The sequence below is a fragment of the Meles meles genome, chromosome 10 (assembly GCF_922984935.1).
Source record: "Meles meles chromosome 10, mMelMel3.1 paternal haplotype, whole genome shotgun sequence".
NCBI lineage: Eukaryota > Metazoa > Chordata > Mammalia > Carnivora > Mustelidae > Meles > Meles meles.
Genome location: NC_060075.1, coordinates 12,989,363 through 13,013,901, shown reverse-complemented (window position 1 = coordinate 13,013,901; position 24,539 = coordinate 12,989,363). Strand labels below are relative to the sequence as shown.

The 24,539-nt window shown below is 48.8% G+C and overlaps 1 protein-coding gene across 1 annotated transcript in view; it reads right to left on the bottom strand.

Annotated features, from left to right (window-relative positions):
• DENND11 (DENN domain containing 11) overlaps window positions 1–24,539 on the bottom strand; it is a 45,859-nt gene that overhangs the window by 7,128 nt on the left and 14,192 nt on the right. The window contains exons 2-8 of the mRNA XM_046021374.1: window positions 22,948–23,047; window positions 21,838–21,996; window positions 9,876–10,029; window positions 2,740–2,878; window positions 1,676–1,807; window positions 1,319–1,469; window positions 632–700 (exon numbers count right to left, since the gene is read on the bottom strand). Of these exons, the coding sequence (XP_045877330.1) occupies window positions 632–700; window positions 1,319–1,469; window positions 1,676–1,807; window positions 2,740–2,878; window positions 9,876–10,029; window positions 21,838–21,996; window positions 22,948–23,047 (904 nt within the window). The remainder of the gene's footprint in view (window positions 1–631; window positions 701–1,318; window positions 1,470–1,675; window positions 1,808–2,739; window positions 2,879–9,875; window positions 10,030–21,837; window positions 21,997–22,947; window positions 23,048–24,539) is intronic.

Genomic DNA, 24,539 nt, shown 5'->3' with positions numbered 1-24,539 from the left:
AAATTAAAAAAAAAAAAAAAAAGGTCTCCAATCCAGGCACCATTCTAGCTGTAAGGGCCCCTTCTTGCCCCCACCCCAGGACACAGGGAAGGAAGACCAACAGGGACCGGGGAGAATGGCTTCCGTTGCAAGCGCTGTTCTGTCCTCCTCCCTGATCGCTGCTTCCCACAGCTGCTCAGACAGGAGACAAATGCCGTGAGGTATACCAACCACGGGTCCTGCCCCGACCACCATCACATTCAGGGGAAAGAGCTTTCACTGGGTTCAAAAGTCCTAATTTCTAATTCTCCCAAATACCGAATGTAAGGAACGGCTTTATTCAAACAAGGCGATGGAGAAGCCCTGAGTCCTGAAGGACAGACGCGTCTATGCAGTGGACATCCGCAGGGAATGCTCACGGGAAAGACACGTGGGGACTCCCATTTTCTCTGAATTTCCCTGCTTCTCTCCTTGTCTGGGGGGTCCCCGCGATGGCATCTCAGGGCTCGCGGGGACTCCACACGGAGCCCAGTTCCCAGCGCAGCTGGCAGCAACAAAGGACGTGCCTGGGCTGCGGAGGGTGACGGGAGGCCCAAAGCGGGGGGTGCTGCGGGATCCTCAGGGAAACCCCACACGCGCCGGGCTGACTTACAGCACAAAGAGGTCCTCCTCACAAGGGTTGTAGTCTTCCTCCACCTCCTGGGAGTACAGCAGCATCTGCCTGTGGGGAGGGAGGGAGGCCACCACCATGCCCCGATGCTGCTCCAGGACCCCCGACATCGGGCAGGTCCTCGGTCAGGCCCCTGCATGGGCCACCCCCCCCCCCATCCCCAGGAAGGGCAGCCCCAGCCCCCGGCCCCAAAGCCGTGGAAGAAGGACGGGAAAGGAATAAACGGGGCTTGGAGTCCAAACCCAGGGGTGCGGGGCCAGTTGCGGGCCGTGTGATCTCAGGCAAGCGACCGTCTTTCTTAAACGCTCACGGAACAGGGATGATGGGGACAACAGGGATGATGGGGACGATATTACTGATCTCGCCACTGATACCGCACGAGGCCACGCAGGGCACAGAACCAAAGTCTGAGAATTAGGTGAGAGGAGGTATAAGCACCTTGACAACACCAGGCTCACTGGGTGCTCATTCCAGGCTGGTGCTGTCCCTGGGGTCCCCGGACTCCTGAGGCCCACCGAAAAGAAGTCACCCCAGGGTACGTGCCACACCGACGCACCACGGGGGACGGGCGGGCAGCACGGGCCTCACAGACAGACCCCAGGGCCCCGTCTGGCAGGGCGCGGCCAGCCCCCGGCCCCCACTCCCCGCCCCCTGCCCCCTGCCCCTCACCTCTGCTCGTTGAGCCGCCGGTACTTCTCGCGGTCGGCGCTGTTGATCTTCAGCAAAGGCTGCAGGTGGTCGTGGTGCGTCTTCACGTTCTGGTTGTCCACGTAGACGTCGTACAGCTCCCGCTTCTCCTCGAAAATCTTCTCTGTGGTGCCTGCGACATCCGAGTTCAGGGTCTGGGAACCTGGAGGCCACCCCGAAAGGCGCCCGCCCGGCCCCGCCGAGGAAACGAGGGGTCCGGGAGCCCCGCATCTGCGAGGAGGAGGCGCCCCCCGGGAGCCGGAGGGCCGGAGCCCGACTTCCAGCAGGGATTCGGGCGGAGGGCGTGTGGGCAGGACGCGGGGAGGGCCCCGTACTCACAGGCCACATAGGACACCTCTACCTCCAGGCTCTCGATGTCAGCCACGTTCACATAGAAGAAAGGCTTGGACTCGGGAATGGTGCCCCCGATGCCAGGCAGGGAGACGTTGGCCAGACAGCAGCAGCAGTACACTGTGGGACGGGAGCGGAGAGGGGAAGAGAGTGCCCCTCCTCCCTCGCAGCCCGCTGGCCGCCCCCGCCCAGCAGTCAGCCTGTCCCTGAACCCGGGTCAGCGCGCAGCTCTGGCATTCTGAGCGGTCTGGGCAGGGCGCCAGCCTTTCCCGTCCCACAGCGGAACGCGATCTCAGGGGACACCAAGGAGGCCTCACACGGCCAACAGACGGTTCCCAGTCTTCCCTCACGAGGTCTCGCTTAGGATCTGGTGCCGTGGACCCTCCCCTTCCCCGTAACTCCTGCCTGTGGTAACCCCCGCGTCTCCTGGTTCCCGCCCTTCTGACTGCCTCAGCTCAGTCACCTTTGTCGTCCGGTGTGTTGCTTCACCTCCTGGGCCTACATCACCTCCCCTCACTCTGGCTCTCCCCGAGGGACACCATCCATCCTGTGGTCACCGGCACTCTGCGTGCCCCTGTCAGATCTCTTGCTCCAGCCCGACTTTCCCCCAAGGTCCCAACCCGACCGCATTGGTGCCTGGTGTCCTCCTCATGTACAAGGCCAAGGCTACCACCCCACCCCCTCTCCTCCTCCTGGGCCCCCATCTGGTGGCCCCATCATCCTTGTCATCCCAACCCTTCCTCCATTGCCTCACACACATCAGAACCGTACGACCCACATCACACACCAACGTCCACCAACTCAATGTATCAGAGGCCACCTTCTCTCACATCTATTCTCCCACCGGACTAAGGATGCTTCGCCCAACCCAACTTCTGCTCTGCCACCAGAGCCCATTCTAGAACACAAGGCCAACCCTGATATTCCCACGCTGGAAACCTAGGACCCCCCCCCTCCACGCCGAGACATCCCAAACTCTTTTGAACTTGGTCAACAATGCAAAGACTCAGGAGGTTTCTGCTCTAGAAAACCGAATGTTGGCTTCTAGTTACCTCTGTAGCACACGACACCCACAGGAGGGGGAGAAAATATCAAAATGCGTTTTCGAAGTAAGGCGAATTTCCAAAGGATGAGGATCTGTTCTCCAAAGAACTTGATAAACTGAGACATGCAGCCAGCTGGGTGTGTGATCTGAAAAAAAATAAAGGAGAGGAAGAGACAAGCCCATTCAAGATGTGAAAAATGACTCAGTACAGCTGCGCGCTAAACACCTACCTCCCGCCTCCCACAGACTCCACAGAACAACCAACAGAGGCACCGAGGGATGGCTACTTCTGCACAAAATGGTGTTATTCACTTTAGAGCCTCACTTTCAGACGAGATTTCGATCCTCCAACGGCTCCCCCGATACAATGAAATGAGGTCTGAGTTTCAGGATCATGAAGTGCTTTACTCAGGAGAGGGGGTGCGCAAGAAACAAAGCTGAACGTAATTTTTGAAAAGGCAGAAAAGTTTCTGAATCGACAGTACAGCCTCAAAGAGAACATTCAACTCAAAAACTCAAAACCACTGCTGAGCCCTGGAAGGGGTGAGGTGGTGAGCTCCCCATGTGTACGGGCGCGCTACTGTGGGAAGCTGAGTGTGCAGGTTACAGGTAGGACAGCGCGGGCCTCCGTGCTCAGTAACGCTGCACGTGGGGTCCAGCCTCTTCCTTCCTGCCAAGTGCAAGGAGCCTGTTGCCCCCCAAGGCTGCTTCTAGGAGCCCTGGGCCAGGAAGTCCCCAGGAGCTCTGACCCCAGAAAAGCTGAATTCCAATCCCAGCTCTGCCATTTACTGATGGGAGGCCTGGGGGACGTTAGCCAACATTTCCTGTTCACTCTCCTGATCTGTGAAATCCCATCCCTCACATGGCTCTCAGGACCATCTGAGAAAAAAAACACATGAAATGCTCAGCACGGAGGCGCTGATGAAACAGGAAATCTTCGGGCTCTGTCCCTCAGCCGTGCTTTTGGAAGGTCACTTCCACGCTTGTGTCAGAAGCAATAGCGCTCACCACCCACTGGGGGCGCTGGCGAGAGGACGTCTGAGGAGCTGTGCCCACACCAGTGCTGGGCTTGCTGGTGGGGAGCCCTGGGGAGACGCCGCATGAGCCACCCTCTCCTGGGACAGCATTGTCCCCACACCTGCGCCTTTCACTTACCCCCCACTGGCAGAAAGGCTGCCCTCTACTGAGGGTCCCTGTCCGTCCCTGTGCTACGCCTCTCCCAGATTGCCAGCAGGAGAGGCCCTGAACCACCAGGTCTGGTCAGATTGCTCCAACCCCAATCTTTCACAAAATTACTCAGAAAAGGGGACAGGAACAGGCGCCCATGCCCCTTCATGCTCCTCCTCTGCATAAAGGCCCAGCAGTGTTTTGCCTAAACATGTCCGGGGCCCTAGGATCCCAGAATAAATGATCAGTCCTTAATTCTGGTCTCACTTACTCATCCATTCACGGATGCACACACAGACGCACTCGGACAAGAAATATTTCTCACATGCTAACTTGGTGCTAACTGTGCGAAGTAGGCTCAGTCCAACAATGAACCTTGGAAAGGCCCAGCCCTGGCCCCCCATATAGTGTAGGGACTACAGATAGAAGCACGTGTACCCGCCATCCAATCCGAGCCTGAGAGCTGACGGAAGGGGCAGGGACTGCAGGAGCTCACAGGAGGCACCCGACCCGATTCTCAGAGAGACAGGTGTGTCTCAGCTCGAACATGGAGGAGGAACTGGACCAACGGTGCTCTTGACAGAGAGACTGGTGTGTGCAAAGGCCCGGAGACAAGAGACAACACTTTACTTCCTGGGAACTTCTAATAGCTGAGGTGCGGGGCCGGGGCTGTATCCGGGCAATGAGGGAAGGGGTTACATCAAGGGACGTTTCTCTTGCTTTCACCTAAATCTGTTTCCCAGGTCGGGGCCTCATTTTGCTGTAGCTTTTATAGGAAACTCATCTCCTGACTCACACAGCTCCCACCTTCACATTTTCCCTCCGGCCTTCCAAGGCATGTGCTCCAGGCTCTCTTCACTCCCTAGCTGTGGCCGGTGACCCTGTGGGCTCTGTCTCCATCCCTCGCCTCCCCTCCATCCTGTACCCGCCACCCAGGGACTCCATCTGCTCCTGGGGCGCAGTCCTTACGCTCTCTCCCACTTCCCCCCCTCACGAGGCGGAACATCTACCAGGCAGTGCCAGACCCATCAGAGAGGCCTCAAACCTTCCTTCCTCCCTTGCCAGTGATTTTTGTCTCTACAACCGTCCCAGATCTGACCCCAACTTTAAACGCTTACTGTAAACCTTTCTTCAAAGGTGTGTTCACTCTGTAAAAATTCACTGAACTACATATTTCTGTTTTTTTTTTTAACTTGTGACTACAAAATATTTCAAGAGAAAGCTTCTATAGACATTTCTTTATATGTACATATATGCGATATTCCATAAAGGACCACTGGTCATATATATGCCACTGTTTCAAGTGCTGTCATTTTTCTCCTGCTCCTTTCCTTTGTTACACTTATCCACACCGTCCATCCATATCTTATCTCACCCCTGGGTAATATATGTATTAGTAACCTGGTGCAGAGCGAAGCCGTGTCCCACGCTGATGTGTGCGTGTAGTATGCGTGCCACACCTGAGGCTGTGATTACTGGACAAAAGCACGTGACTGTATCACATATAGCTTTCTGCACTTTGCTGTTCTCACCCAAAAACACTTCCTGGTAGACCCTCCACGTCAACGATGTATGCTCTAGTTCATTATTGATGCCGGCTGTCTAATACATGGGGCATTCTCACTTTCCACCACTCTCTACACTGCTGACTTCAACACGCTGAGAGGGACATCACTGTATTCTGGTGGTTTATAAATATAGGGCAGATGCCAAGGAGCGGGACTGCCAAAGCGAAGGGTACGGGTATTTTTAACAAGTACTTACAAATTGTTTTGTAAAAAGATCATGCACATTTCCATCTGCGACCTATCCAAGTACCCTTGCCCCTGCGGGAGCTAGAGTTTGACGTGTGTGCTCGTGAGCTGCCCTCAATGAAGCAAAACAAAACAAAACAAACAAACAAACAAAAAACAGGGGCACCTGGGTGGCTCAGTGGGCTAAAGCCTCTGCCTTCAGCTCAGGTCGTGATCCCAGGGTCCCTCTCTGCTCAGCAGGGAGTCTGCTTCTCTCCCCCACCGCCCTGCCTGCCAAGCCTGCCTCTCTGCCTACTTGTAATCTCTGTCTGTCAAATAAATAAAATCTTAAAAAAAAAAAAAAAAAACCAGAAGGCGATTTTCCTTTCTCTCCCTGCTGTCCCTCCTTCCTGGCCTATGGGGAGGAGGAATCTGGGGACACCCAGGTCAGATGTCGCACCTCCCTGTGGGTTTGAGATAGCCCAGCAGCAATTTGAGAAGGAAAAAGTGGGTCAGAGTTAGAAGTGGTGAGGACAAGATCAGGGTTCAGTCAATACAGACCCAGAATCGCCTAATGACCCTTAAGGAACATTTCTTAATTACTGCCTCTCAGGGCATGCTGTGGTGTGGGGAACTCTTTAAGTGACGTTCCCTGGACTCCCGTGGCAGCTGGCTTCCTGTTATATTCCTCCCCTGGGATGAAACGACGGGCTGGAAGGCAGAAGGGAAGGAGAAGGAGCTCTCTTCAGTGTCTCACTCCTGCTAGTATTTCGCCAGCAGCAGAGGACATCTCTGATTCGGGCCTCCAGCTTCTCCCAGCAGCTGCAGCCGAGCCACACCCCCCAGAGGGTCCAGCATCAGCAGGTGCAGGGGGCCTAAGACACCTGAGCACAGGCTGTGTAGGGCCCTTCCTCAAACCCCTTGAGGAAGTTTTGATAATGTTATCCTGGCTTCTGTTATCCCAGGCCTGGGAGGGTGCACACAGCAGGCAGCCTCTAAGAGGGCCCTCAGTGATCCCCACCTCTTGGTATTTACAGCCTTATGTAATCCTCTCTCCCGAGAAACTTGCTTTAACCAACAGAAGATGGCGACTCCGCAGCACCGTCACTCCCAGTTAGGTTACAAAGGATTTTGATTTCCCCCTCGCTAGGAGACTTTTGCGCTTGCTGACTTTGATGAACCAAGCCACTGTGTTGGAGAGACCCACCTGCTACGGACTACGGACAACACAGAGGCAGCCGTCCTGAAGGCCTCAGCCCACGAGCCCTCAAGGAAACCAATCCTCCAACAACCGCGTAAGCTCGGCAGTGGATACTTCCCCAGTCAAGCCTTCAGACAACACCCTACTCCTGGCTGAAACCTTGACTACGGTCTCATGGGAGACCAAAAAGCAGAGGACCCAGCCAAAACATGCCTGAATTCCTGGCTCACCGAAACCGTGAGATAGTAAATATGTATTAATTCAAACCATTAACGTTGGGGTAGCTAACAGAAGGTGGGAGCTATCTATAAATACAAATATCCAGATTCCCTTGCTCCCTTTTTGCTCTTTCAGCCTTCCAGTGCCTAGATTATGGATTCTCTGTATTAAAGTATCTTGGAGGGTGCCTGGGTGGCTTAGTTGGTTAAGTGTCTGACTTTTTGGCTCAGGTCATGATCCCAGGGTCCTGGGATCAAGTCCCACATCGGGTTCCCTGCTCTGTGGAGAGGCTGCTTCTCCCTCTCCCTGCCACTCTCTTTGCTTGTGCTCTGTCAAATAAATAAAATCTTTTAAAAAATGAAGAATCTTGGAATACCTAACATAGTTTCTGTTTTCCCGACAAGACCCTAACTGGTACCCTCTGGGTTCAAATCCAATGGTCAAGTATTTAAGGTTCTCTACAATTTGATTCCAACCTATTTTTCCAATCCTTTCTCTCCTGGTCAATTGACGCGGAAATTCGACTCCAGTCAAACCACAGGCAGACCTCATTTTACTGCCCTTCACTTTACTGGGCTCCGCAGTTGCTGCATTTTTTATAAATTAAAGTCTGTGGCAACCTTGCACCGAGCAAGTCTATTGGTGTCATTTTCCCACAATGGCAGTTGCCCACATCGCATCTCTGTGTCACATTTTAGTAACTCTTACAATTTTTCAAAATTGTCATTATTATTGGGGCGCATGGGTGGCTCAGTCGGTTAAGCACCCAACTCATGGCTTCGGCTCAGGTCATGATCTAAGGGTCATGAGATCAAGCCCCATGTCAGGCTCCATGCTCAGCAGAGTCTGCCTGAGATTCCCTCCCTTCCCCCTCCCACTCATGCTCTCTAAAAGAAATAAATCTTTTTTTTTTTTTTTTAAAGATTTTGTTTATTTATTTCACAGAGAGAGATCACAAGTAGTCAGAGAGAGAGAGGGAAGCAGGCTCCCCGCCGAGCAGCGAGCCCGACGCGGGACTCAACTCCAGGACCCCGAGACCACGAACTGAGCCGAAAGCAGAGGCCCCACCCACTGAGCCACCCAGGCGCCCCAAGAAATAAATCTTAAAAGTATTTTTTTCATTATATTTGTGATGGTCTTTTGTGATCAGTGAAAGCTGAGAGCACTGATGCATTGAAAGCACAGATGATTAGCATTTTTAGCAATAAATTATTTCCTTAAGGTACGTACACTTTTTTTTTTTAGACACAGCATTATTGCACCCTTAAGAAACTACAGCGTGGTGTAAACGTAACTTTCATCTGCACTGGGAAACCAAACACTGCATCGAACTCACTTTACTGCACTTGACCGTGGCAGTCTGAAGCCGAACCTGTGGCATCTCTGTCCTGTGAACCTGCCTTGTACTTTCTTCCACCCACCTCTCCGCAGAGCTGGTGGGGAGCGCGTACTAGCTGTGGCTCAAGTCCCAGGTTTAAATCCTGGCTCTAACTCCTAGCCGTAAGGCCTTAAGTCACTGAACCTTCACAGACCTCACTTGGTTTTTCTGGAAAACAGGGATGAAACAATCCTTTACTTAAAAAAAAAAAAAAAAAAAAGGGAGGGGCGCCTGGGTGGCTCAGTGGGTTAAGCCTCTGCCTTTGGCTCAGGTCATGATCTCAGGGTCCTGGGATCGAGCCCCGCATCCGGCTCTCTGTTCAGCGGGGAGCCTGCTTCCCCTCTCTCTCTGCCTGCCTCTCTGCCTACTAGTGATCTCTCTCTGTCAAATAAATAAATAAAATCTTTTAAAATAAATAAATAAATAAAAATTTTTAAAAAAGATGCCGCACCAGGTATAGACAAATACTGGCAGAATGCCTGCATTCTGAGAGAGCCACAGACCACGGCTCCCCAGAGCCTCCCCTCGGTCTGGAATCAGCATCCCTTACTTCTCACCCAGCCAAGTACTTCAGGGACCAACTCCTTTTTGAAGATGCCAGAGTTTTCCCTCAAACCCCGGCACAGAATCTCCACCAGGAAGCTCTGTTTCCCCTGACGTAACTTGTGACCACCTGCAGGGGAGGGAGAAGGAGCTTCACGTTCCTACTCATCTCGGCAGCCTCCCAACACCTCAGGCTGTGAAATGTGAAGGAACACATTCCGGCACCCAGGCAAAGGACTTTGGAACAAAATGTGATAAGGCAGCATCAGGAAGACGGTAACCACAAAACAGTCCATCTATTCATCACGTTCTTCTTTCATCTTTTCAGTTCAAGGGTCTGTTTTTTTTTTTTGTTTTTTTTTTTTTTTTAAATGTTGGGAGTGGAGGAGAATGAGGATTTTTTTTTTTTTTAAGATTTTATTTATTTATTTGACAGAGAAAGATCACAAGTAGACAGAGGGGCAGGCAGAGAGAGAGAGGGAGAAGCAGGCTCCCCGCCAAGCAGAGAGCCCGATGCGGGGCTCGATCCCAGGACTCTGAGATCATGACCTGAGCCGAAGGCAGCGGCTTAACCCACTGAGCCACCCAGGCGCCCCAAGGGTCTGGTTTTAAACGATCTCAGCCAATACCAGGATCAAAGCCCCCTTCCCCGCCCCGGCTAGGACGTGACCAAGACTGGCCTAGCCTGACACGTGGCTTTGCTCCATGGTGACAGACACGTCTAGAAAACATACTGCTGCTTTGTGTTTTAAAAGAACCCAAATGCTTAGGTCAGAAACCCATCAAAACCAGACTTTGGGCATAGGTCCCAGACATGAATTCCTTATGAATTAAAAACAAAAACCACCAACCATGGTAGCAGACACGAGCCCAGGACCGTGTGAGCGCACGGCTAGCCCTACCTTCATCTCGGGGTACATGTATCGGTGGATGGAAGGCAGCCAGTAGATGGGGGGCAGGCTGCTGCCTCTCCCCGGCCCAGCGTGGAGCACCCCTTTCTTGTCCTCGTAGAACGCAGCCAGATGGGAGTAATGACCCGGCGTCTCCAGCTGGTGTCTGTAAACACACGCACAGTGAGAGAGCTCCGGACCTGGTGCTCGCCACTCACTCCCCTCGTCCTACTGGCTAGAACGCTTAAGGACAAAATGATAAACCGAAAAGACCCGCGTTCTGAGGTTGCCTCGGATGCCTATTTTGGTTACAGAAGATCCTTATGGAAAGCTCGAATGTGGGGTCTGATTCTCCCTGATGCCTTCGATCACATTCTCCTCCTCGAGAGAAACTCACAGAAGGAACACGCTGTGACTACTGTCCATGCTTCTAGGGCAAGGTGTGCTCAAGGACGTGTGGCTCTTCCTGGAGAACGAGGAGACAGGGACAGCTGGCAAGACCCCAAATCCCCGGCTTAAAGCCGCTCACTGTCGAGAAGCCATGCTTGTTTGCTTTGTTATAGAAGACTCAGAGGAAGCTGACCCCTCAGTGTCTCAAGGGAAAATGATCATTACTGGATGTCACCAGGCCTCATACTTTCCTCATCAAGTAATTAAATAATAAAAAACTCAAAATCTCTTATTTTCCCACCCCAATTGCTTGGGCCTGCAGAGACTGGGCTGTGGGGAGCCCTGTCAACTGTCCCCCAAACCAAGAAAGCCACATTGAATCCCTGGGGCATCTGGACAGTGGAGAATCCTGCCCTCAAGTGAAGCATAGGAGCATTGTGGGTACTCTGTGGCGCCATGTTGAATGGGGGTGCTCAGGGTCAAGCACAGGAGCATTATGGGTACTCTTGGTGTCACGTTGAATGGAGGTGCTCAGGGTCAAGCACAGGAGTACTGTGGGTACTCTGTGGCACCATGTTGAATGGGGGTGCTCAGGGTCAAGCACAGGAGCATTATGGGTACTCTTGGTGTCACGTTGAATGGAGGTGCTCAGGGTCAAGCACAGGAGCACTGTGGGTACTCTGTGGCACCATGTTGAATGGGGGTGCTCAGGGGTGATTTGTCCCTCTCCACTCTCCTCCAGAAAAAGATCTACTGGATCCCTAACTCTCAGTACCAAAGAGCACTGTCTTTGAAGACAGAGTCTTTACAGAGATAATCAAGTTAAAGTGAAGTCGCTGGAGGGGATCCTACTCCAAAGGACCAATGTCCTTATCAAAAGGGGGCAATCTGGACACACTGAGACACACATGAGACCAGCACGTGAAGATAGAGGCAGAGGTCAGGAGTGAGGACCGCCAAAGATCACCAGCAGACCGCCAGAAGCCAGGAGAGAGACAAGGAGCAGAGGCTCCCTCACGGCCACAGAAGGAGCCAATCCTACCAACGCCCTGATTTCAGACTTCCCGCCTCCAGAACATGAGAGGATTCCTGCCGCTTTAAACCCCCCACTTTGGGATACTTCATTAGCGCAGCCTTAGAAAGAAACACAGGGAGGAATACGAGGCATTACAACTGGACCTGGTGCCCCACAACTTCCATCATATTGCAACAATCAAGAGTCAAAATACAGCCAATCACGGTTAGTCGTAGAACAATCATGACCACAATAGGCAAGCGCCCCAATCCGTCGCCGTCGGCCGACCCCAAACTTGGGCATAAACTGCTCAGGGTCAAGATTCTCACCATTCAGCTGGGAGCCAGCTGTCCTCAAACTGCCTCCTCTCCAGAGGAACTCCCAGCTCCCGACGCCAGGGCCATGCCGCAGCCCCATTCGGTGAGATCTCTGGCAAGTTACCCCACTGTTCAAAACCCGCTGTCTTCCCACTCACCTTCGGACAGAGATACTAGCAGCACCTCAAGAGTCTTTGAGGGGAAAATGAAGCAGAAAGAACACCTCACGCAGTCCACGCCCCACTTTGGTCACTCACGACGCGCGGCTCCTTCCTCCCCAGCTATCCCGCAACATGTAGCTGGGACGTGGCGAGGACCCGACACACAGGGTAAAGGGTAAAGTGGGGAGAGTCAGGCCAAGCCCCTGGAGGAGGTCTTGGACAAATTCACATTTAAAAAAGAAAAAAAAAAATCAACATCAACTACACTTTAGAAACTTACCGCTCAGGTAAGTTCCTCTGGGGTGTGTTGTGGGGGAGGCTCTCTAATTTGGGGGTTCCTATACATTCCATTCTAAGCTTTGCACAAGAAGGCAATCCCATGACCTAACAATGCCTGCCGATAGGAGGTGGGGGCTTATAACCCCTTCTTTCACTCTTACTCGTGTGCTCCCTGGGACACCCGCGGTGCCTCAGCTGTGTTTCTGACACAGTGGCAGATTCCAGATACCCTTTAAGGATGTGTGTCCAACTAACAAAAATTTGCTTAACACAAAAGAATGCAAAGATGATGAAGTTCAAAGGTGTTTTCACTAGGATGCAATTTCCCTGAAGGAACAGGGAGAATCAGTTCACTGTATTTTAAATACTCTGTTTTCTACACTAAAGGGGGGCTGTATCCAGGGTAATTTCAGTGATACTCTTTCATTTCCTAGGTTGTGGATTGGATGCCCAATTGATCGTCTTTTCTTTTTGACTACCTTAAAATGCTATACTTGGGAGTGCCTGGGTGGCTCAGTGGGTTGAGCCTCTGCCTTCGGCTCAGGTCATGATCTCAGGGTCCTGGGATCGAGCCCTCCATCGGGCTCTCTGCTCAGCAGGGAGCCTGCTTCCCCCTCTCTCTCCCTGCCTGCCTCTCTGGCTACCTGTGATCTCTGTCTGTCAAATAAATAAACAAAATCTTTAAAAAACAGGGGCACCTGGGTGGCTCAGTGGGTTAAAGCCTCTGCCTTCGGCTCAGGTCATGATCCCAGGGTCCTGGGATCGAGCCCCGCATCGGGCTCTCTGCTCGGCAGGGAGACTGCTTCCCTTCCTCTCTCTCTGCCTGCCTTTCTGCCTACTTGTGATCTCTGTCTGTCAAATAAATAAATAAAATCTAAAAAAAAAAATCTTTAAAAAACAAAACAACGCTATACTTGAACCAGCTTTCTAAAGAAAAGCTCACTACGTTAGAGAACCTTGGACAGAAAGCTCGTTTCCGGAGCCTGTCCTCCGACAGTCTCAGAGATCTCTGACGGGTGGAGCGGAACAAGGCACTGCTAAGGACGACCGCATACGGCATGGGCATAAACAGAACCGGCAGTTCCAGGTCAATGTTACAACTGTTGTACGAAAGCCACAAAATGTAAACCCACTGGAGATTTTGCAACAGACCACACTGATGAGCGAGCCACCAATACCAAGATAACCTGAAAGGTACTGAAGCAAGGTTGAGAGCTGGAAGGTATGTTGAGCTTCAGAGATGTGCAAAAGGGGACCTTCTGGGCGATCTTGTCTCTACGGATGCCTAGACAAGGAAGTACCACACCAAAATGCAGGCTAAGCCATCTATGCGGAGAGTCCAAGAGATGGGACCTCGTAAACACGAGAATGAGGTGCACAGTATATGCTACTGATCTGAAGCCTCAGGCAGGTGTCCAGGCCAGATGGAGAGCTCCCCTGCAGGGCCAGAGACACGGGCTCTCCTTAAGCCCAAGCCCCTTCCCGGACAGAACACAAGCTCATGTCACCAAGCAGATGCCCACTGCCGCTAACCCTGCCTTTCCCTACATGCCCTGGCGATGATGCATCCAATGTCAGAGCCAGAGATGCCTCTGTGGGACGGCTACCCTGCGTCGCTCCGTGCACTCGCTCCCGGTCTGAGCCCGTCTGTCTTCTGGATTCGCAAGTACAGAAGGACAGGCATTTCTTTTACTGCTGGGGTAGGTACAAAAGGGTACCACCTTCCTGGAGGGGCGCTTGCAATATGGATCACATTGTACACTGCATGTACTTTCTGACCCTGTGACTCCATTTCTACGAGTGTGGCTCAAACGACTATATCTCGATATGAACAATCATTTACCTATAGTGATGCTCATGTTTCCAGGGCAAAATACAAGAAATAATCTAAAAGGGGTGCCTGGGTGACTCAGTTGGTTAAGCAGCTGCCTTCAGCTCAGATCATGATCCCAGGGTTCCGGGACCGAGCCCCACATTGGGCTCCCTGCTCTGTGGGGAGTCTACTTCTCCCTCTCCTCCCCACCCATGCTCTGTCTCGCTATCTCTGCTGCTATTTCTCTCTCCCTCTCAAATAAATAAAATCTTTTTTTAAAAAGAAACAACCTAAAAGCCCAATGGCAGTGATACAGTTAAATAAATCATGATATATCTATACACCAAAATGCTTGGAACCACCATGATGCTGAGAACTATTATGCATGATATTCATGGGAAGGTTACCATATCAGCTCAGTCAGACATTTTAGATGTCGAATGACCTTGTATTATATTTTATTGTATACATATATATTTACATATGGGAAAAAAGACTAGAAGGGTATAAATGATAATGGCAGGTATGTCTGGCTGGTGGGATCATGTTCTTTTTATTTTCTCAAGCTTTTCTCTCTTTCAGTCTTCTACAATAATTACATGGTAATTTTATATTTGGTGTTTTAAACTTTTCATTACAGAAAATTTTAAACTTATACAAAGAGTAGAAAAAAGACTATGAAGCCCCATTACCCATCACTTAGCTTCAACAATGATTAATATTTAATCAACATGGTTATACCTACACCCTATCCCCTACTGCCATTCTTCTTAGAATACTTTAAAAGCAAATCCCTTATCCGAACATTTTACCCAGAAACACTTTGGTATACATCTCTAATTGATAAAGTCTATTTAAAAAAGAACATAAACACCACACCATTATCTCACCTAACAAAATTAATAATTAAGCCGGAATATAAATTAATACCAAGCCCATATTCGAATGATACCAACTGTCCCCCAAAAGTTTTACAGCTGGCTGTTTGAATCATGATCTAAGCACAGTCCAAAGATCTGGTAATGGGTTCTAAGTCCCTTTTATTCCGTAACATTCCTCCTTCTTTTTCTACTTTTTAAAAATTATAAGGTACTTCTCCAATGTCTTCTGATTAATAAGAACTAGTCACAGAAAAAGGACTAACTAGAGAGATATTGAGGCCAAGAGTTGTGGAGGAAATCTAGTAAATAAATTTGGGGTGCGAAAAATAAGAATGGATAGAAAACAGACTCAGTGTTTTCAGAAATCAAGTCTAGTTAATTTAGACACAAGTCACTGCTGTAGTCCAATACAGCCGCTGCCTGGGCCTGGGCTTACCTCGAATACTCCCCTCCCCCCTCACACCCTCACGCAAGTCCCCCCTCTCATGTCCACCTCAAGTTCTCCGTAATCACCAAGCTGGAAAACCTTCCTAGTTGTGACTGGGCAATCTAGGAACCATGAAAAGATAAATGAATTCAATGAAGAAAAACATCTGCATGACAAAAGGTAATGTGGAAAGATGAACAACGGGGCACCTGGGTGGCTCAGTCAGTCAGTTGAGCGTCAGACTCCTGATTTTAGATCAGGTCATGATCTCAGGGTGGTGGGATCGAGCCCCACATGGGGCTCCCTGCTCAGCACGGAATCTGCTTGGGATTATCTCTCTCCCTCTTCGTCTGCCCCTCCCTCTGCTCACACACACACACTCTCTCTCTCTCTCTCTCTACCTCTCAAATAAATAAAATCTGGGGCACCTGGGTGGCTCAGTTGTTAAGCATCTGCCTTCGGCTCAGGTCATGATCCCGGGGTCCTGGGATGGAGCCCCACATTGGGCTCCCTGATCAGCGGGAAGCCTGCTTCTCTCTCTCCCACTCCCCCTGCTTGTGTTCCCTCTCTCACTATGTATCTCTCTGTCAAATAAATAATAATAATAATAATCATAATCATAAAACAAATAAAAATTTTAAAAAAAGGTGAGTGACAAAGTGGAAAAATATTTTCAGTTTATCCCACAAAGAGCAAATCTCCCTACTACACAAAGAACTCCTAGAAATTAATAAAGCCAATAACCAGAAAAAAGAAAAAAAAAAAAAGAAAACAGGACCAAAGGTTAGACATGATTCACAGAAGAGGAAAAACAAGTAACTCAAATATAAAGGTGCTCAATCTCACTCATAGGAAAAATGCAAATTAAAACTATACTCATGTACCTTGTTTTACCCATCAGAATGCCACAACCCTCAACGTTTTGGTTTTGTGCTGGCAATGTTGGGAGGAAACAGCATTGTCCTGCATTACTGGGGATATGCAAAATGGTACCATCTTTATGGAAAGCAATTTGACAATATCTATTACAATTACAAATGTCTCTTCCTTTTGAACCGCCAATTTCATTTCTGGAAATTTAAGGTAGACATATGCTGTTCATATGAGAAACGATACTTGTGCGTAGGTATTCATTATCCATAACAGCAAAAGACTGGAAATGACCAAATGTACATCAATAAAAAAGACTTGATAAACAAAGTGTGGATCTTCTCTGCAAGGCACGTTCACAACTGAGACATGTTACTCTCTGTACTGACAGAGTATCTCCTAGATTTATTGATCATTGAGAATGGCAAGGTGCAAAACGACACAGTTAACTTGATGCTCTTCCCATCAAAAAGGGGGGGATACAGAATATCCATTTGTGTTTGCATTTTATAAAGACAGAGGAGAAATTAACAGTAATTACTGGGATTACGGGATGGATATGGGAACTGGGTGAAGGCTTTCCTTTCTTTTCTTTGTTTTAAAGATTTTATTTATTTGAAAGAGACAGCATGAGCAAGGAGAGGGGGAGGGGCAGAGGGAGAGGGAGAAGCAGGCTAACCAGTGAGTAGGGAGTCCATCTCGGGGCTCGATCCCATGACCCTGGGATCAATACCTGGGCTGAAGGCAGACGCCTGACTGAGCCACCCAGGTGCCCCTAGACTTTTCATTTTATGCCGGTGGTAGAGCCTGCCACTCTCTTCTTCCCTGTGAAACAGACCTTTCTGATTGTAGCTTGTCACACAGTCACCTCATTAAGGACCACAACTGCCAGACTTCTTGCTACCAGGCGTGGCTAGGAACGAAGAACTGGGTGATGGCGTGGAAGGAGAAGGGATGTGTTTAACTCGGGGCATTCCTGTGGTTTTTCCTCTTCCTGCAGGCCAGAAGTTCATGACCCGATAACAGTGGGTCCACTTCTACCACGCGGACGAGGACAATGCTCTAGGAGATAGGAGCAGACAGGACGGAAAGCCTTGGTCCCAGCATGAGCCAGCAGAACAGAGCCACCTACCCCCCTGGACAGCTTGTCCCCCTCAGAGACTGTTGTGCTAGAAAAGCCATACGCCGGGCTCCTTTGAGTCCCTATATGTGGGGTCTCTCTGTTGTAGCGGCTTGCCTGTACTCTAGCGAAAGCAGAAGATGGCACCTGGAAATGAGTTACCCCATATCAGAAAAGACACTGTGGCCTTTGGCTCAGCAGCTGGCAAGGGAAGGTGGTGAGAAGAGGTGTTGCAGGCCGGAAAGCTGGGAGCCCTTGTTCCACTGTTGCAAAGACTTGCTAGAACTTCAGTAATTTAGAAGACAGGCCCTGTGTCATCGGAACTTGTAACTTCCAGGGAAGCGGTAGAAATAAAACGCTGATTGCTCCTGATGAGGACGACGCAAACAGGTAGGAACTGGCTGGTTCGAGATGCAGCCTAAGGGCAGTGTGTCCTGAAAAACTCAGGAGCCCAGGACTCCAATTATTTTGGGATCCCATAGGCCTGGAAAAGTCAACTGCTTTTGTACCCCAAAAGCAGATGAACTTCTCTCAAAGGGACACCTGGGTAGCTCCGTCAGTTAAACATCTGCCTTCTACTCAGGTCATGGTCCCAGGGTCCTGGGATCGAGCCCTGCAACAGGTTCCCTGCTCAGCCGGAAGTCCGCTTCTCCCTCTCCCTCTGCCTGCCGCTCCCCCCTGCTTGTATGCTCTCTCTGTCAAATAAATAGAATCTTTAAACAAATTTTTTTTTTCTCTCGAAGTTTCTATGAAAGTCTCTAGTTAGGAGTAGAGTCACAGGAGTCACGTCCATTTGCAAAGATTAGATTTTGGGTGCAGCCTCAAGGCGGTTGCCATTAAAATGAGGAAAGGATGGAGATGCCAAGAACAGACACCAGTAACTAGTCTGTCGTCCAGTGATTTAAAAACTAAGACCCCAAAGAAATCTTTGGCAGTGGGTACTTTTATCTGGAATGGACTGGAAGCAAACAGACCAGAAGCCTATTTAGTTTTTGAGGGATCTGTATTGTCACACGCCTGGTCTATAAAAGCCCGTGACTTCTCAATCTTTAAATAACCGCTACACTCCCAGATGTACATCAGCAGGAAATGTGTTCTCCAGCTATGCAGCCTCAAGAAGATCACATTGGAGAGCATGCCTGCTTCAGAAATGGTTACAGTGGAAAATGGACAAAGAACCTCCTAGAAGGCAAAGCCAGGAGCCATGGAGGAAAATGGGCAAGGGGGCTGTCAATAACAGAACCAGGGTATCAGCAAGGAACACACTGCTCTGCCAGGACAAGAAGCCTTTGCAATCCCTGCCCAGCAGAATTTCATTATCATTATGGACTAATAGTGGCTTGGAATTCTCATCCTTCCTTTTTCCAAATAGGAATCGGTACTGTGGTTCCTAGTCCACCTTTGTGTCCCCTGCAAAGATTTATATACTTATTTGAGAGCGAGAAAGAGTGCACGAGTATGTGCAAGTGTGAGCCAGGGAAAGGAGCAGAGGAAGAGAGAGTCTTAAGCAGATTCCGGCTGAGCACAGAGCCAGATGTGGGGCTCGATCTCACAACCCTGAGATCATGACTGGAGCGGAAACCAAGTTGGACGCTTAACCAACTGTGCCACCCAGGCACCCCCCACATTCCACTTTTTATATTGCATTTGGGAGGTGAGGAGTGAATGGACTTGTCTACTCTTTTGTAGGTTTTCAGGGTACGAGGAACCATGTGCTGATCTAATGATAGGGCCTTGTACCACACGGAAATTCTGGATTTTAGACTAGAAGCACTAAATGGATGAGCCTCTATGAGGTCTCACTTGGGGTGTGGGGAATGTCCTCTACATGTGGGAAGAAGAGTGCCCATGGATACTTGACTAGTGAAAAGGGCAAACTGAGGCAGGGGCTGCTAATTTTGCCCCAAAGGCCATCTGTCCCTTTTTCCTGTCTGCAACAGTATCACCAGATTTTTAACTGGTCACAGGGTCACCAACCTAGAGACTACCTCTTCCAGTCTCCTTTCCTGTTAGGTGTGTCTCTGTGATGGAGAACTTGACAATGGTGAGTGAGAAAAGATGATGCAATTTCCAGGGGCTTCCCCTCCTCCCTCCGGGCTACATGCAAATGGTAGTGGTGGGCAGCTTTGAAAACAAACGTCTTAGGGGCGCCTGGGTGGCTCAGTGGATTAAGCCGCTGCCTTCGGCTCAGGTCATGATCTCAGGGTCCTGGGATCGAGCCCCGCATCGGGCTCTCTGCTCCGCAGGGAGCCTGCTTCCTCCTCTCTCTCTGCCTGCCTCTCTGCCTACTTGTGATCTCTCTCTCTCTGTCAAATAAATAAATAAAATCTTTAAAAAAAAAAAAGTCTTAGAATATGAACATTATTCTTATGATATGATAGAACAGTCTGAGCAAAGAAGTGTGGGTCCCTAAACAACCCTAGGGAACGGCAGGCTTCCCACTTGAGCACCTGTCTACCACAGACTATCACATCAGAAAGAGTCTCCTACCGTATTTGAACCACTGTATTTTGGGGCTCCTGTTCCCGCCATTTAGCTAGGACCCTAACTAAAAATAATGCGATCTTCTAATTGTTAACATTTGAGCCATGAGAAAATATTGTCTACTTGGGAAAATTAGTTTTTTTCAAAAGGAATAATAATTTTTAAAAAAGTGTCAGGATCCCAATAAAAATTTTTTTAACTCCATAATCTTACTTCTGAGACACAAAACTGAGGAAATATTTCAAAAACAGCAAAAGAGATCTAAATGAAGGTGTTCTCCGCAGTTCCAGAGTGCAGAGGAGCAATTAAAAAAAAAATTAGAAACATGCTAAGTGCTCAACCATAGGGAACAACTGAGAAAACTTATGGAACAACTAGCATTACAGAGTTATTAAAATCATCATCAAAATGATAAATACAGAGGGTGACGCAGAGGAAACGTATGCCTAACCAGTGCGTAAAAGAAGGAAAAAAAAATGCAACGGGAAAGCTGAATATTTTCTTATAGGTGGAAAGGTCCCAAAATTAAAAATAAAAGGCATATCTCTAGATCAGAAGGGACAAACCATCCCTGGAAAGAAAGTTCAGATGCTTCATAAGTTAAGAATCTATATGAATCTAGAAATCAGAGACTTTTCCAGACAATGAGTATCAGAAGATAGAACAGCAATATTTACAGATCCTGAGAGGAAGAAGGAAAGATTCCAGAACCTTCTACCCATCCAGAGGAAAGGTGACAGACACATGTGATTAAGGGCTCAAGACCTCAAGGAAGGCAGCACCCATGATCCTCTCATGGGGGACAGAATAAAGCACCTGATGGACTTGATGACAAAACCCAACCAGCCAAGAACAAATCCAGTCAGGAGCTGGGGAACAGGTCAAGCCACAGCCAAGCCGTGGCCATGGTGGTACACATGGAACCGAGACCGAAGAACAGTGGGAAGCAGGACTGTCGATCTAAATATAGAGTAAGTCTCACCATATGTAAGAATTGAGATGTGAACTAGGGCAGAGGAGCTGAGAGGCGGTAGACAAGATGGCCGACTACGTCCACAATCGAGACACTGAAAACCACCAGTGATGCTTATGCTGAGAATATATATGTTATTTCTCAACAAAAATAGGAATGACACACTATCTTTGTGGTTTTCATAATCTTTTTCCTTAACTTTGAAGGAATCTTTCAAGAAATATTGCAAATAAATCATTGCAAAAAAACAAAAAACAAAAAAGGAAACAACCAAACATCCACTGGACGTTTGAGAATTCCTTCAGTTCCACTATTCTTTTCCTCTGAACTCTATAAGGAAGATTAAATTCAATGGACTTCAAACCAGCCCGCTATGTGATAAAATTAAATCCTCGTAAAGCATTAATCCTATTTTTGTAAAACTATTTCTCTTTTAGACTGGCATTCACTGAATATTCATAATGGATATGTTGGTGTTAAAATTTAGGAGAATTTTTTAAAAAAATCATTTGTACTTTTATATATATTTTAAAAAATTAAGCTTTTCCCCATAAACAACAAATTTCATGTTCTTTCAAAGATGACCAAGAAAGACTGCTATATAAGAAAATTAAGATGATAAATTTCAAAAAATATGAGGTATAAAAACATATGTAGAGTCTGGTGCCAAGTATATATTTTTTAGAAGTATACATACATATATACCAGAAAAGAGACAAATGTGCCAAAATTTTAATAATGCTTCAGGGATTAGGGATAGATTTCTCTGTTAAAATCTGAAATGCAATTAGAGTAATAAAAAAAGATATATAAAATCATGAATGGTTTTGCTGCTTCTGTTAAAAATTCCTTCCCGTTTACCACAAGTGGTAATAATAACCCCAGATGATAAAGGATTAGGCTTAAGAAGAGTTTATAGAGTCTGTCTGCCTACCCAGGGCAAGGCAGGTATTTCCTGTGGTTTAGGGTAAACAAAGATCGAGTAACTGTCAACAGATTATGTCATTAAACAAAACCCAAGCTGAAGGCAAACCCATCCGGCTTTCCCTGCAGCAGTGAAGAATCTTTAGGACAGAAAGACCCCCCTCTGAGGCATGAAATATGGCCATGGATGTCCGTGGAAGACCATCTGCTGCGTGGGCACATAGACTTCCCCTCGGAGAGCTCCCCACACACGCGCCACCCCCGCCCCCCGCAGGTGGCATATCCCTGTGGCCTCCCCACACACGCACGCAAGCACGTACCGAACCTGGTTCTCCAGGAAGTGCATGTACCGGTAAAGCAGGGTGTAGGACGGAGACAGGATGCCCACGGACTTCATCCGGGCGCCGCGCTCCAGCTCACTCTCCACAGGCATGTTGGCGAAGCAGGCGAGGCCGAAGAAGGGCCCCTTTCGGAAATAGCTAGAACGGACCCAATGTGTAGCGTGGATCACTATCAGAGAAATTTTGTTCAGCTTCGTTTTCTAATTTGAGATGCAGTCCCGAGGGAAACAAGGAACGGCATCCAGGGCTCTAACTGACAAAGCTCGGCCTGAAGATGATGTTTTTAGAACCACAGGGGAACACTGGTCCAAGCCACTCAACCCCAGACATGCGACAACCGAGGCGCAAGGAGATTATGGAATGCACCGACGGTCATCCAGCGGGAGCCAGGACTTGACCTCCGGCAAGCCTGCTGCTCAACACCCCAACCATGAACAGATCCTCCTGATGCCGTGAGAGGGAACCAAAACAATGATCCCTCTTCAGGACCATCTGGAACGGAACTGTTTTATGAGCATAAACCACATTGATTTTTTTTTTTCTCACTTCCTGAGTCCTGACACTTTTAACGGGGCACAGGACCAGAGCTGTCCTTTACGCCTTCCCCTTTCTCACCCTTCCGTCCGGGTTGCAGCCCAATGGGAAGATCAAGCCACCTCGTTCTTCATTACCCTGATGTTCCAGCTGTCTGCTCCTTCTCACACCGATCTACATTACACAGGACTATCACCTGGCCTTACTTAAAGCTGGAATTTCAAGTTTGGGACATAAATGTCTTAAGGTAACCCAAACTGAACTGAAAGTCCACTCTTTCAATAAAGCCAAACTCAAGAGAAGTCTAGTGTTTTCCTGAAAGGGAGACAACGTCTGATGGTTCTTAACTTTCCGGGGTCATGAAAGCCCCTGAGAATCTAATGAAAGCTGGGGACCTTCTTGATAGAAAACAGAAATAAACACAAACTACACGTATAATTTCAGGGCCTTTCCATACACCTTTGGAAGCCTCTCTGACGAGAGCCCTTACTCTGAAGGGAAATGATGTGAGAAGAGGAAATGGTACACGGAAGACTGACATTCTGAAATACTTACATGAAGTCAGACTGAATTTTATGGGACCCACTGGCCATAGACTTGAACTCAACACCTTCAAGGTCAATATCTTGGGGTAAGCACCATTCCACCATATTTCCTGTGGGGGAAGGAAGGATCCAAGTTAAAAGAAAGTCTTTGGAAGAAGAGGTCTTGTGCAGGAGCTGAGGGCATACAGTTGCCTGGTAAATGCACTGCTGACTCGGCCACCAAGATGCTCAAGTGGGTCATCCCATCCGCCATCCACATGCTGGCGGAGTTCCCCGGCTATTCCAAAGTGCCAGGAGACCAGCCTTAAAGAAGCCTTCCATATCCGCCTTGGGATGGGCACAGACTCCCTTCTAGCACGCATACGGTCTTTGGTAATGTCATTCTTCTTAATCATTTCCAAACCTCCTTCCTTTCACGGCCTCACTTCCAAGGGCATGTTTTTACCCTCTCTCCCCATTTCCTTTCCTTAACCCCCAAGATCTCGCTCCATCTTGTCCTTCCATAGCTACTGACTCTGACAGACCTCAAACTCTGTATTTTGAGTCACAGTTTCATTGACCTATTTGTAGCATTTGAGACTTCCTCAAAAATTTCTTCCTTGGGCGCCTAGGTGGCTCAGTGGGTTAAGCCTCTGCCTTTGGCTCGGGTCGTGATCTTGGGGTCCTGGGATTGAGCCCCGCATCTGGATCTCTGCTCAGCACGGAGCATGGACCTCTCTATCTGCCTGTCTCTCTGCCTATTTGCGATCTCTGTCTGTCTAATAACTGAATAAAATCTTAAAAATTCCTCCTTCTTTTTCCTTGATTCCCATGATAGACTACTACTTTGGTTCTTTCCCTGCTTCTCTGATATAGGTAGCTGTTCCCTTCCCGAACTCTTTCTCCTCTCTCTCCAGGTGAGGCCCACATCCTAAATTCAGCCACTGGGTCTTTGCTTCCAGAACCTTGGGGCTCATTCATTCATCATTAATTACTGAGTTTCTATTGAGCTAGATGTTGGAGCTACACAGTCAAGTAAGACATAGCCCCTGATCTCAAAGAGATTAGAGCCTAGAGATAAACAGGGAGACCAGATGATTACACTTCTGGGGGATAAACACCATGATAGAGGAGAACGTGGGATTTAGAACGAAGCGGTCATGAGCATTCATTCGACTGAGGCAATCAGAGACATACACAGTTAACAGTGTTACCTAGAACACTATGAAATATTTACTACTATTTTCTCGCATATTCAGAAATTTTCAAAACAGAAATACTAAGCTACGTGTGAGATTTCACTTTTATTTTTTCCTAACAGCCTTACTGAGATACAATTCACATACGGTACAGTGCACTCACTCAAAGCCCACAGTTCAAGGGAGAGTTGTGTAATCATCACATTTTCAACTTTCTCCCATTTTTACGTATGAGGAAATGAGACATTAAGGAAATGTGCTTAGTCACCCCTAACCAGCTGAGCGGGCACCCTGAAGGGGTTGTCAGGAGTTAAGGGGCCTGGCCTGGACCTCCTGCACGGGGCTAGACCAGCCCCCTGGTGGCGGACGGTGGTGTAGCAGTTAAACACACACCTGGGCCAGGTGAGACTTGGCTTCAAGGCTT